General features: G+C 44.8%; 1 protein-coding gene across 2 annotated transcripts in view; it reads right to left on the reverse strand.

The window, feature by feature from the left end:
* Positions 1 to 514: 514 nt before the first annotated feature.
* The window catches only part of RAB7A (RAB7A, member RAS oncogene family), an 86,447-nt gene continuing 74,767 nt past the window's right edge, over positions 515 to 12,194 (reverse strand). Inside the window, exons 4-6 of one of the 2 annotated variants that reach the window (XM_032149862.2) lie at positions 9,034 to 9,252; positions 7,953 to 8,081; positions 515 to 2,006 (exon numbers count right to left, since the gene is read on the reverse strand). In XM_032149862.2, coding sequence (XP_032005753.1) covers positions 1,911 to 2,006; positions 7,953 to 8,081; positions 9,034 to 9,252 — 444 coding nt within the window. In that variant the 3' untranslated portion in view covers positions 515 to 1,910. The remainder of the gene's footprint in view (positions 2,007 to 7,952; positions 8,082 to 9,033; positions 9,253 to 12,194) is intronic. The other variant, XM_032149864.2, reaches the window with a different exon arrangement.

Here is a 12,194-nt window from a genome sequence, read left to right on the forward strand (position 1 = left end):
CCTGAACTACTACTGTTTTAATAAAATTGCTTCTAAGTGGCATCTATTCCATTCCAGGTAGGGGCTTACATATGTTGGAATACAGAGCCTCTGCTGCCAAATCTTCCTCTCCTGTGACAAATGCAGAATTACACATCTAAGTGTTAGCAACTAGGTCAACTAAAAATAAAACACGTAACACATGACTAGGTTACAGTTACACCTACAGGATATGCATGGCTCAGAGTTCCCAGCAGTTTGTGGCTGCTCTTCTAAAGGGACAATGCTTTCTCCATCCATGGTCCTCAACCTCCAACACTGTGATTAAAATACACCACCCCCCTCCCAAAAACAAAAACAAAAACAAAACTAGGGACAGGCACTACAGGAGAGGGCCTTTCTGCCTCGAAGCACCACACGTGCCCATTTATGGAGGGCTCTCTTGCTTGAAAGGCATTGGCTATGATTAGCTCATGTGGTCTCTACTGAGCCAAGGCTCTCGAAGAAGGAAAAAAAGACATGGCAAAGGCAGATCATCATTGTTCTTGTTCAATTTTATTGGCATTGCGTTCATCTCTTTACAGAAGAACTCAGCCCACACCCTAGAATGTAGACCTTTGGAAAAAGGAGAAGTGCTCCGTTAAGCAAGCTACAATGCGGGGGCAGATCCTAGGAAGGGAGCAGAACTGCCAGGGCTCCAACCAAAGAAACAGGTTAATTAATAATGGGCAATATTGGGGAGATGGGTGGGGAAAAGAGGAAAAAGCTCCGCTAACCTAAGGATACCACAACCCTGAAAGGAGCGCCTTCTAGAACAAAGGTAAAATCACTAGGACAGATCTGTTAGGGTTTTCCTTTTACTCTCACAGTAGGATGCTGATCTAACAGGGGAGTTTTGAAGTGTGGAGCAGTGGGGAAAAAAAGAAAGAAAATGAGAATTTTAATTTTTGAAATAACGGCAATTTATCCATTGCACATACCACTGTATTATGCAAATCAACCTTTTGGAAAATTTAAACACAGAAGGGAACTAGACAGTTTTCCCCCTGGAGAGATGAAAAGCTTTTTGGCTCTTAAGTCTTTGATAAAAGGCGTACGTAATTCTTGTGTCTACTGTACAGAATACTGCCGCTAGCTGGATTTCCCAATTCTGAGTAACACTCTGCAATCCAAACAGGGTTCAACCCTCCATCTTACATGCCTGCATTACAGGACTTAAACACATAATCCAAGAATTTCTTACACTAATTTATACATTTTAATTGGTTGCATATATTAACATGTACTATAAGATTCTTTTCTAAGAAGCATTACATAATAAATGGATACTGTAAAAAGATCTGATTAGTTAAAAGTAACAAGCATTAACAGATAGATACATACAAAACTCAGCCTGATCAGACTGGGTGTGAGCCTGTAATGGGGCATGGGGCACCAGCCTTCCCAAGGGGTAGCCTTCAAGGAGGGAGGGGAAAGGGGGGGGGGTAAAAAGACCACAAGACTGTTAAAAAAAAATCAGATAATTAGACACAGATTAACTGTAAACAGTTCTCTCTCTCTCCAGTGAACAAAAAGAATAAGCTTCCAATGCCAACTCCATATCAGAATGACTTCCACCGCTGGCTTGTCCTGCTGCCATTACTCGCGGGCTCATGTAGGTGGGCAGGCAGACCCCAAGGAGCCATCACAGGCAAGGGCTGGAGTTTGATTACGTCAGATCTGTGTGTGTGTGTGTGTGTGTGTGTGTGTGTGTGTGTGTGTGTGTGTGAGTGATATGTGGGGTGTAACTGTGTTTGATGTGGTTTTCTTTTGGCAGCTGGATGTGAGAGATCAATGTATGTTTTGTTTGGAAGAGGAGAGGGGAATTGTGTTGAAGGCCTACGTGTGTTCTTGGTTTGTGAAGGACTCTGTGCTCAACTCTCACTGCCCCCTCAGCAACTGCAGCTTTCTGCCGAGGCCTTGGCCCGGTCATTCTTGTCCAGTTTGATAGGTTCAGGAAATTCGTTGTACAGCTCCACCTCCGTTTCCTGGACAAGGAGACAGAGAAAGGTTGGTTACTCACGAAATAGAACATTTCAGCCCTCATTACGGGCCCTTTCTGCTCAGGAGGGGCTCACTTCGGCTTGAGCAGAGTGGGCAGGGAGCTGTGGAGCAGAGCCTGCCCACACAGTTAAGGGAGCGCTCTGGCAGAAGGTGCCACGCTCAGGGGAGTAGCAAGAGAAAAACAGATTTTGTGACAACTACAGGTCAATGTGAAGAGAGGAGTCTTGCCAGGAGAAGCAGCAGTCTGCACTGAGCAATCAGGACAGAAGTTCATGGATGTTCTTGATCAGATCATGATCTGGGAGCTCTGGGACCACATCCAGTTCAGATGCTTTCTGTATGTTCCCTATAGTTGCCAATGGTTAACAATGGTCTGGATTTCCAGCTTTTCTCAAACATCTGGCAACCCTCAGCCAGTGTGTGCACGAGGTGAAGTGGCTGGTGCTGAGTGTGAGCTGCCCTCTCAGCCTGGAACACTCCTTCTACCTCCCCATCTTCTATCCATTTTCGGGACCAATGGCCTCTGGTCTCTTTTTTCTTCCGAAGGTTTAGCAGAGTTTTGTCTCCCAAATGCTGCAGGCCTAGAAAGGCAGCTGTGAATGAATTTTATCACCATCTGTGACAATCAGAGCAGATGGACTATGGTCATTTTAGTGGGACTTTGCCAAAGTAACATGTTTTCAATGAGGAGCAGCATTCTACTTTTGCGTGCAGGAAAACAGTGTCGCTTAAACACTGAGCACTTGTGTGCCAGTGACTGTTCTAGAACTTGGAGATAAAGCAGGAACTGTTTCTATTCATTAAAAGTTATCTAGGAAAAAAATCATTCCATTCACAATAACTATAAAAGTATAAAACATCTAGGAATACATACTTAAAAAAATAACAGCTTTGGCTGAGCATGGTGGCTCACGCCTGTAATCCCAGCACTTTGGGAGGCCGAGGCAGGTGGATCACCTGAGGTCAGGAGTTCAAGATCAGTCTGGCCAACATGGTGAAACCCCGTCTCTACCAAAAATACAGAAATTAGCCAGGCATGGTGACAAGCACCTATAATCCCAGCTACTCAGGAGGCTGAGGCAGGAGAATTGCTTGAACCTGGGAGGTCAAGGTTGCAGTGAGCCAAGACGGTGCCATTGCACTCCTAATAGCTTTACTGGGTTTTAACTCACATGCCATAAAGTGTACAATTCAATGGTTTTTAGTATATTCAGAAAGTTGGGCAGCCATCAACATTAAGTTTAAAATACTCTCATCACCCTCCCCCCACCGCAAAAAACCCTATGCCCATTAGTAGTTCCTTCCCACTCCCATTCTACACCATCCTGGACCCAGCAACCACTCATCTACTTTCTGTCTCAATAGACTTGCCTATTATTCTGGACACTTAATTTTTAAACATTATTTATTTATTTTAATTTTCCCCATTTCTTCTAGTGGGCTGTGATTTCTTTCTTTTTTTTTTTTTTGAGGCAGAGTCTTGCTCTGTCGCCCAGGCTGGAGTGCAATGGCATGATCACAGCTCACTGCAGCCTCTAACTCCTGGGCTCACATAATCCTCCAGTCTGCCTCCCAAGTAGCTGGAACTATAAGCTCGTGCCACCACACCTAGCTAATTTTTAATTTTTGGTAGAGATGAGGCCTTACTATGTTGCCCAAGATGGTCTTAAACTCCTGGTTTCAAGCGATCCTCCGGCCTCAGCCTCCCAAAGTGCTGTGATTTCAGGCACAAGCCACTGCATCCGGGCCAGACATTTCACTGAAATGGAACTGTACAACATACAGTCTTTTTGCAACTGGCTTCCTTCACTTAGCACCCATATGACAGCATGTGTCACTACTTCATTCCTTCTTATAGCTGAATAATATTAGAATGCATGGATAAGCTGCCCTTTGTTTATTCACTTATCAGTTGATGGACATTTGAGTTGTTCTTACTTTTTGGCTGTTAAAATAGCGACATTTTATATTCCCACCAGTACCTAGGAATATGTTTACTGTGAAAGGCAAAGGATCCTGTTATAAATGAATTATAGCCTGGGTGTGCCTCTAGTCCTACCTACTTAGGAGGCTATGGTGGGAAGATCGCTGGAGCCCAGAAGTTGGAGGCTACAGTGAGTGATGATTGCACCACTGCATATCAGCCTGACTGACAGAGCAAGACCCTGTCTCTAAAAAAAAAAAAAAAAGAATCAATCAATCTTACTGAAGGAACAGAAACAAGACCTAAAATAGTATCATGGGTGGAATGTTTTTTTTGTTTTGTTTTGTTTTGTTTTTTGAGATGGAGTTTCACTCTTGTTGCCCAGGCTGGAGTCCAATGGTGCAATCTCGGCTCACTGCAACCTCCACCTCCCAGGTTCAAGCAATTCTCCTGCCTCAGCATCCTAAGTAGCTGGGATTACAGGTGCCCACCACCATGCCCAGCTAATTTTTTGTATTTTTAGTAGAGATGGGGTTTCACAATGTTGGCCAGGCTGGTCTTGAACTCCTGACCTCAGGTGATCCACCCACCTCAGCCTCCCAAAGTGCTGGGATTACAGGCGTGAGCCACTGCACCTGGCTGGGCAGAATGTTTTGTGTTCCTCCAAAATTCCTGTGTTGAAGCACTAACCCTTCAGATGGCTGTATTTGGAGTAAGGAAGGAATGAAGGTTAAATGAGGTTGCAGGGTGGGGCCCTGATCTGAGAGAATTCGTGTCCTTATAAGAAGAGGTGACACCAGAGACACCTTGCTCATGTGTCCTCTCTCTGTGCACATAGCGGAAAGGGCATGGGAGGACACATTGAGAAGATAGCAGTCTGTGAGCCCAGAAGAGCGCCCTCACCAGAAACATGTGCCAGCACCTTGCTCATGGACTTCCAGCCTCCAGAACTGTGAGAAAACAAAATGTCTGTTGTTGGACCCTCCCAAGCCATGGGGTTTTGTTAACGCAGCCTGAGCAGACTAATGCAACAGCCACAACAAAACTGCAATCAATGAGAAAAAAAGTTGGCTTGAAGAAAAAAATTCCAGTCAAAATCCCAACAGAGTTTTATTTGGGGTGTGGAAGGTAAGAGAGGAAAATGGTGGAACTGAAACAAAATGATTAAAACAGAATGTGGCAGGCTGGGCACGGTGGCTCGCGCCTGTAACCCCAGCATTTTGGGAGGCTGAGGCGGGCGGATCACAATGTGAGTTCCAGACCAGCCTGGCCAACATGGTGAAACCCTATCTCTACTAAAAAATACCAAAATTAGCTGGGCATGGTGGTGGATGCCTGTAATCCCAACTACTCGGGAGGCTGAGGCAGGAGAACTGCTTGAACCTGGGATGCGGAGGTTGCAGTGAGCCGAGATCACGCCATTGCATGCCAGGGAAAGAAAACAACCCCCCAACCAAAAAAAAAAAAAAAAAAAAAAAAAAGAATGTGGCAAGAGGAAACTTGCCTCATCAAGCAGTCAAATCAACACAGTTCAGATAAGGGAACATGGCACGGACATCACCAGAACAGACTGGAGAGACCAGAAACAGATCCCAGCACATACGAGCATTTAGAACAGGCCACGGTCTATTCAGGGAGAGAAACGGCTTGTGTAACAGAGCCGAATGATTTTAAACAACTGGCTGAGCTCTCGAGAGAAAAGGCGAGTCTCTCTTTCCTGCCATAAGCCACAACAAATTCCAGCTGAATTACAGAAAAATCTGATGTAGACACAGGAAACATAGAAACTTAAAATGACGGCTGGGCGCGGTGGCTCACGCCTGTAATCCCAGCACTTTGGGAGGCCGAGGCGGGCGGATCACGAGGTCAGGAGATCGAGACCACGGTGAAACCCTGTCTCTACTAAAAATACAAAAAATTAGCCGGGCGTGGTGGCGGGCGCCTGTAGTCCCAGCTACTCGGAGAGGCTGAGGCAGGATAATGGCGTGAACCCGGGAGGTGGAGAGCTTGCAGTGAGCCGAGAATGCGCCACTGCACTCCAGCCTGGGCGACAGAGCGAGACTCCATCTCGGAAAAAAAAAAAAAAAAGAAACTTAAAATGACATAACCAAATAAAAAGTTATTTTTTTCCTATGTTCAAAGGACTTAAAAAGACCACAGAGTTGGAAAAGTCACTTGAGATGCAAGTAGAGTTAACTTCAATTCACCAACAGCTCATGAGAACTGAGAGAGGCCCAACCATGTGCTGTGTGCCAGCTGTGTGCAGCAGAGAAAATCCAAATGGCTAAGCCCCAGGGAGGGGGACTCAGAGGGACCAGTAGTCACGATGGTGGCAATTTATACACCCAAAGATTGGCAATGTCAGCAGAGTGACAGGTGACACCTATTGCTTGCTGGCAAGGAGGTAGAAGAAAGCAAGCCCACACTGCTGAAATGTTATTCCCCTTGGGGAAAGCAACCTGGCACCCTAACTTATAATAAAATAGACCCTCCGATGTAACAATCTAACTTCTTAGGGGCTAGCTCTAAAAATAAAAGCATAAAGACAACAGGGACAGTAGTGATGGAAGAGAAAAACTCAAGACAGTGATGCCAGGCAACAGGGAACAGGTGGGAAACACTTTCCTACACATATTTGGATTTCCATTCCCTTATATGAACATTAAGAAAAACACAACAGTTTATTATTTGGGGGTGAGGGTGGCCAAGTCTGCATCTTGGTCTGTTCCTTACCACTTGAGGGCTCTCCTGGCATTCTGGGTGGAACAATTTCCTCATTGAGTAGATCTGTCCCTTTCATTCTGGAACACTTAGTGCAGACCCCACCCATGCCAGAATTTCCCTGGTCCTTGGAGCAACCATTCTAAACAACTCTTTGTCCTGCTGAAAGCCATTACCTTCATTCAGCCAGCTTCCTGAAGTCAGCAGAATCTGCCTTGCCCTTCACAGCCACCATGTGCTTCAAGTGTTCTATGCATCCCCGCAAACCTGCCACACCTCTGACCACCCCCAGACACTGTCTGATGAGGCCTTGTGACCTGCCTTAATCACCACTGCCCCAACAGACTTTCAACTCGCATGAGTGGTTGTATCTAATCACAGAAACAGTAAATAAGAAATTCTAGGTATTGTATTCCTTGAATAGTTTTCCTACATCTTCTTGTGTTGTTTACTTAACTGTTCCTAAGGAAAAAAGTTACCTGTCAGTATGTGAGAGCTGAAAGAGTCTCATTTAATCTTCACAATCACCCTGCAAAGGCAGGTATTCCCATTTTTCAGGTGAAGGAGTAGAAGTTCGGGTATAATTTTTATTTTTTTATTATTTTTTAGACACAGTCACCCAGGCTGGAGTACAGTGGCACGATCTTGGCTCACTGCAACCTCTGCTGCCTGGGTTCAAGCAATTCTCCTGCCTCGGCCTCCCGAGTAGCTGGGATTACTGGCGACCGCCACCAGGCCTGGCTAATTTTTTTGTATTTTTTAGTGGAGGGGGGTTTCACCATGTTGGCCAGGCTGGTCTCGAACTCCTGACCTCAAGTGATCAGCCCGCCTTGGCCTCCCAAAGTGCTAGGATTACAGGCATGAGCCACAGTGCCTGGCCATAATTTTTTTTTTTAAGCCCAAACTAGATATAATGCTTGGTAGGCAGCAGAGCTGGGATTCATATTCAAGTTTATTTCCTCCTTAAATAGAAGCAGCAATCTATTCGGGGTCTCCCAGTGACCTGATCTCCTAATTGCAGCAAAGAAAATAAGAACAAGCCTAGTAAAAGAAGGGCAGCCTCAGACTTCACAGCCTCTGCATCTTTTAGATTATTGCCCCCAAAGTGGGATTTCTGGAAGCTTAAGCAGAACATGTTATAACCTTCCCAGATGAACACATAGGGTATTCTGGCTATATAGACAAGAGTGGGTTAGGGAAGAAGATTAAGGGCAGGAGGCCAGGCAGGGACTGGGTCAGTGGTCAGGCATCACCAGAGTGGGCTGGTCAGCTGTGGGAGACTCACCTGCTTAAGTGCATTCCGTGCAATCGTCTGGAACGCCTGCTCCACGTTGATGGCCTCCTTGGCACTGGTCTCAAAGTAGGGAATGTTGTTTTTGCTGTAGCACCAGGCCTGTGCCCGCTTTGTGGCCACCTGAAAGAAGAAGCAGGGTGCACACAGGCTCATGACAGAAGCAGCCAGCACTGACTCCATCCTCCCCAGGAAGTGTCATGGCCCCTCGTCTACAGGTGGTACAGGTGAGGACACAGACATGGGGAAAGAGGGAGTTGGAGGAGACCTGCAGACCCGTCCAAACTCGCCCTGCTGGCTATGTTCAGGATAGCTAGGATTCAGCTAGAGAGCTCAAAGCCTGTCTCTGTCTACAGCTCATACCTTCTGACCCTCAGTTATACTTAAAAGCCATTTGTGAATGGAGTAAGAAGCCAGTCTGGGAAGAAATGAAGAGTGTTTACTGGGACCTCAGAGATTCCAGGACAGGAAATGCCCAGCAGCTTGGTCTTAAGGTTTATAGTCCCTTCACCATTACTGCTAGTGTGATTCACCCATGCCACTCACACATTCTCATTCCTTCCCCAACCCTAGCCCATTTTTAGCCAAGAGATAGGACTAAGTCACTTAAGAAGAGAAGATCCATGGTCAGAAATAAACCTAGTTGTAATTAATCAAAGAGTCTATGTTTCCAACAGAAATGATATTTGAAACTATAGTACAGCAATTTCACTCAAAGCCCAAAGCAATATTCTGCACACATGGAGATCCAGGCATGGCCTGGAGGTACTGGGAGGGCACTACTGAGAATGACAAAACCGAATTCCCTCCTTCAAAGTGCAGAAAGGGAACTGAAGCTGAGAGAGCCAAGACAGTGGCCCAAAGTCACAGCCAGCTGGGGGCAGGATGGGGACTTAACCCAGGTCACCTGGGTCCCGGTCCTTAAAGGCAGTTGGCCTGAAGGGCTGGCATATGGTAATGAAGACTCCCACCAGCACCTCCTAGAGCCATGTGGGCTTAGCAGAGAACCCTCCAAATTCACAAGGCCCCTGGGGAGCAGATGTCTGTGACGATATCTATCATCGTTGGTACTTACTTGTCTGTTTTCGAGGTCAATCTTGTTTCCCAACACAACAAAGGGGAAGTTTTCAGGATCTCGGGGACTGGCCTGGATGAGAAACTCATCTCTCCAGCTATCTAGGGTTTTGAATGTGTTGGGGGCAGTCACATCAAATACCAGAACGCAGCAGTCTGCACCTCTGTAGAAGGCCACACCGAGAGACTGGAACCGTTCCTGTCCTGCTGTGTCCCATATCTGTGAGAGACAAAACATTTATTCCTTGGGAGAATGCTAGGCAGAGCACCAGGAGCATGTATGAAGGGAGTGCCAGAAGAAATCGGCTAGATTGTGGGGCCACCCACAAAGACAAATGATACCAGACTTCAGGAAGCAAATTTCAGCACCAGAGTATCTGAAACAATCCTCATAAATATTGTGAGTAAGTATATGTGTCTGTCTATGAGCGAGTGACATTGAGTCCAATCTCCAGGGCGCTAGAAATTTCTTATATCTTGATCCAAGTAGTGGTCACATGTAGGTAAGTGTGTAAAATTTGAACTATAAATAAAACTTAGGTACTCTGGGAACTTTCTGAGAGCAATGGAAATATAGGGAAGTGAGGTGATGACTCACGAATGATACAGTTCAATAGGGAAGTGAGGTGATGATTCACGAATGATATAGTTCAATCTATGCATTTTACTGTATGAAAAGTTTGCCTAGCCAGGCACAGTGGATAACCGGAGGTAAGGAGTTTGAGACCAGCCTGACCAACATGGAGAAACCCTGTCTCTACTACAAATACAAAATTAGCCAGGCGTGGTGGTGCATGCCTGTAATCCCAGCTACTTGGGAGGCTGAGGCAGGAGAAACGCTTGAACCTGGGAGGCGGAGGTTGCAGTAAGCTAAGATCGTGCCACTGCCCTCCAGCCTGGGTGACAAGAGCGAAACTCTGTCTCAAAAAAAAAGAGAGAAAAGTTTGCCTAAACAACAAAAAAGATTAGTATGTTATATTTCATTTGTATTATACCTCAATTAAAAAACAAAACAAATGAAAAACTCTTGACAAAAAGAGATCAAGAGAAAGACAATGAGAACACACACCAGAGTAAAGATTAAACCAGGTACTACTGCCCAGCTTTAAGCTGGTCATATCATTCACTGCCATGCTAAGTTTAAAAGCAAGGTTGGGTATACTTACTGCCCTAGATCCGTAACAGGCACTCAAACAGAGCGGATGAACATGATAACAACTCAGATATAAGGATGAAGGGCAAAAAAGACAAATTTATTTCTAATGATTCCACTGTCTCTCAGCAGGTTAGGGCACTAAATGCTCCCTTGCCCAGATACAATAAACAAAGTCCACACATGTAGACTAAAAAGGATCAGGGCTGCTGGTGGTACTCATCCCTGTGCTCTCCTGGTTCTCCAGTGTTCTACACGGAATATGTATGCATATCTGTCAGCGGAGAAATGACCCCATTCTCAAACAAACAAACAAACAAAAGAACACTTGGCATCCTCCCACACAGGAAGGAGTTCATGTCTTGTTCTAGTCATATACGCAGAGAGGTTTTCTGGAGCTGAAATCCTAGACTGCACATGTGAGACTCTCCACATTCTCCCATGTTCCTCCCCTCTACCCCGTCATGCACTAGGGCACTCTGGCAACAGCAGATGGGGTGATGTGGGAGAGCAGGTTCACTGGACTTTACTGCTGCCCAACAGATTTAGTGAACCATCGATTCCTATTTTTAAGAAAATATTGCTGCCAATTTCCTATCATTATAAACAACTCAGCAATGAACATTAGCATAGAAAGCTTTTTCTGTATTTCAAATGGCTTTTTTCAGATAGACTCCTACAAGCAGAATTACATAAGAACTCTGTTACTGTTAGGTGGAACCAATTCATCATCTGGAACTCAGATACACAGAGAAGGCAAAGTAATACATCAAAAAGAAGTCAACAAGTTGACAGTTTCCTAGAAAGTTACCAAAATTAATTTAACTTTGAATTTACAAAAGTAAAGGCCATATTTATCAAAACATCAACAAGTACAGTCCTATGGCTGTGATCTTTAAATTTTTTAATATTTTAATTGAAATTGTTAACAGCGACCTGGGTTCTTGGAATCTACCATGATAGAAATCAAGAGAGATCACCAGACATAATAGCAAAGAGAAAGTGAAAGTGTATTAGCTTGTGCATAGTGAGCTAGCACTGCAAAAGGAAAGGGGCAGCTGTTCTCTGAAAGCAGTCTGGGAGTTAACTTTAAAGGGCTTTCCTGTGGGGAGGGGCGATGTCAGGGTATGTATACAGGAGGGGTTTTTCCAGTGCATGCACAGTGGCTAAACATGCTTCTTCAGAAATTGCGTGTAGCACTAGCAGGTTAAATCTCCATCCTGGGTGTGACTTTTGGCATTAAAATGAGGAAAAGGTAACTATAAGTTGAAGTTTAAGTCTAACTGCACAGGCTGGGAGACCCCAAGGGAGGTCCCTAGCCCCATGAAGCAGGAACTTGTGATAACAGCTTCTCAGGGTTTTTTGTTGCTGATTGTCTGGAAGTTAGGTAAGCTATAGCTTGAGTAAGGGGCTTTTATTCTTTTTCTTTAGACCACATCAAAACAGGAAACCAGCCAGCCTGCTTGTCTCAAAATGTTTTGTTTTCTCCATTTAAAATTATACCCTTATAACTATCTACCCAATATTCTGATGTGACAAAAATTAACAGTTATTTTAATCCGTTTTTTTCCAAGAGTTAACCCTTCCCCCATTGCATTTTCTTCCTTCTTCACCACAAGTAAATGCTCCTGAAGAGATGCCTTACATAAACAGTAGCATCCTGTACAGCTTTTTGCAACTTGTCTTTTTTCATTCCCAAAAGTTAACAGTTATATAATATTCCATTGCCTTAATGGACTACACTTAGTTTCCCAGATCATTTGAGTTATTTGCAGTTTTTCACTCCCCATGCAAGGCTGCAATGATAACTCTCATTACACCTCTCTCATAATGCCCAGAGGTAAGTTTTTCTAGATCATACACTCAGACTCAGAACTCTGGATTGCTGCATAAGTGTATGTTCGACACTGGGGAGCAGAGTGGCAGTTTCTACTGAAAAGGTTGTACTCATTACTACACTCCTACCATCAACCTGAGGCTGTTCCACTCCCTATATTCTAGCATCCACC

The sequence above is a fragment of the Hylobates moloch genome, unplaced genomic scaffold (genome assembly GCF_009828535.3).
Source record: "Hylobates moloch isolate HMO894 unplaced genomic scaffold, HMol_V3 SCAFFOLD_4, whole genome shotgun sequence".
NCBI lineage: Eukaryota > Metazoa > Chordata > Mammalia > Primates > Hylobatidae > Hylobates > Hylobates moloch.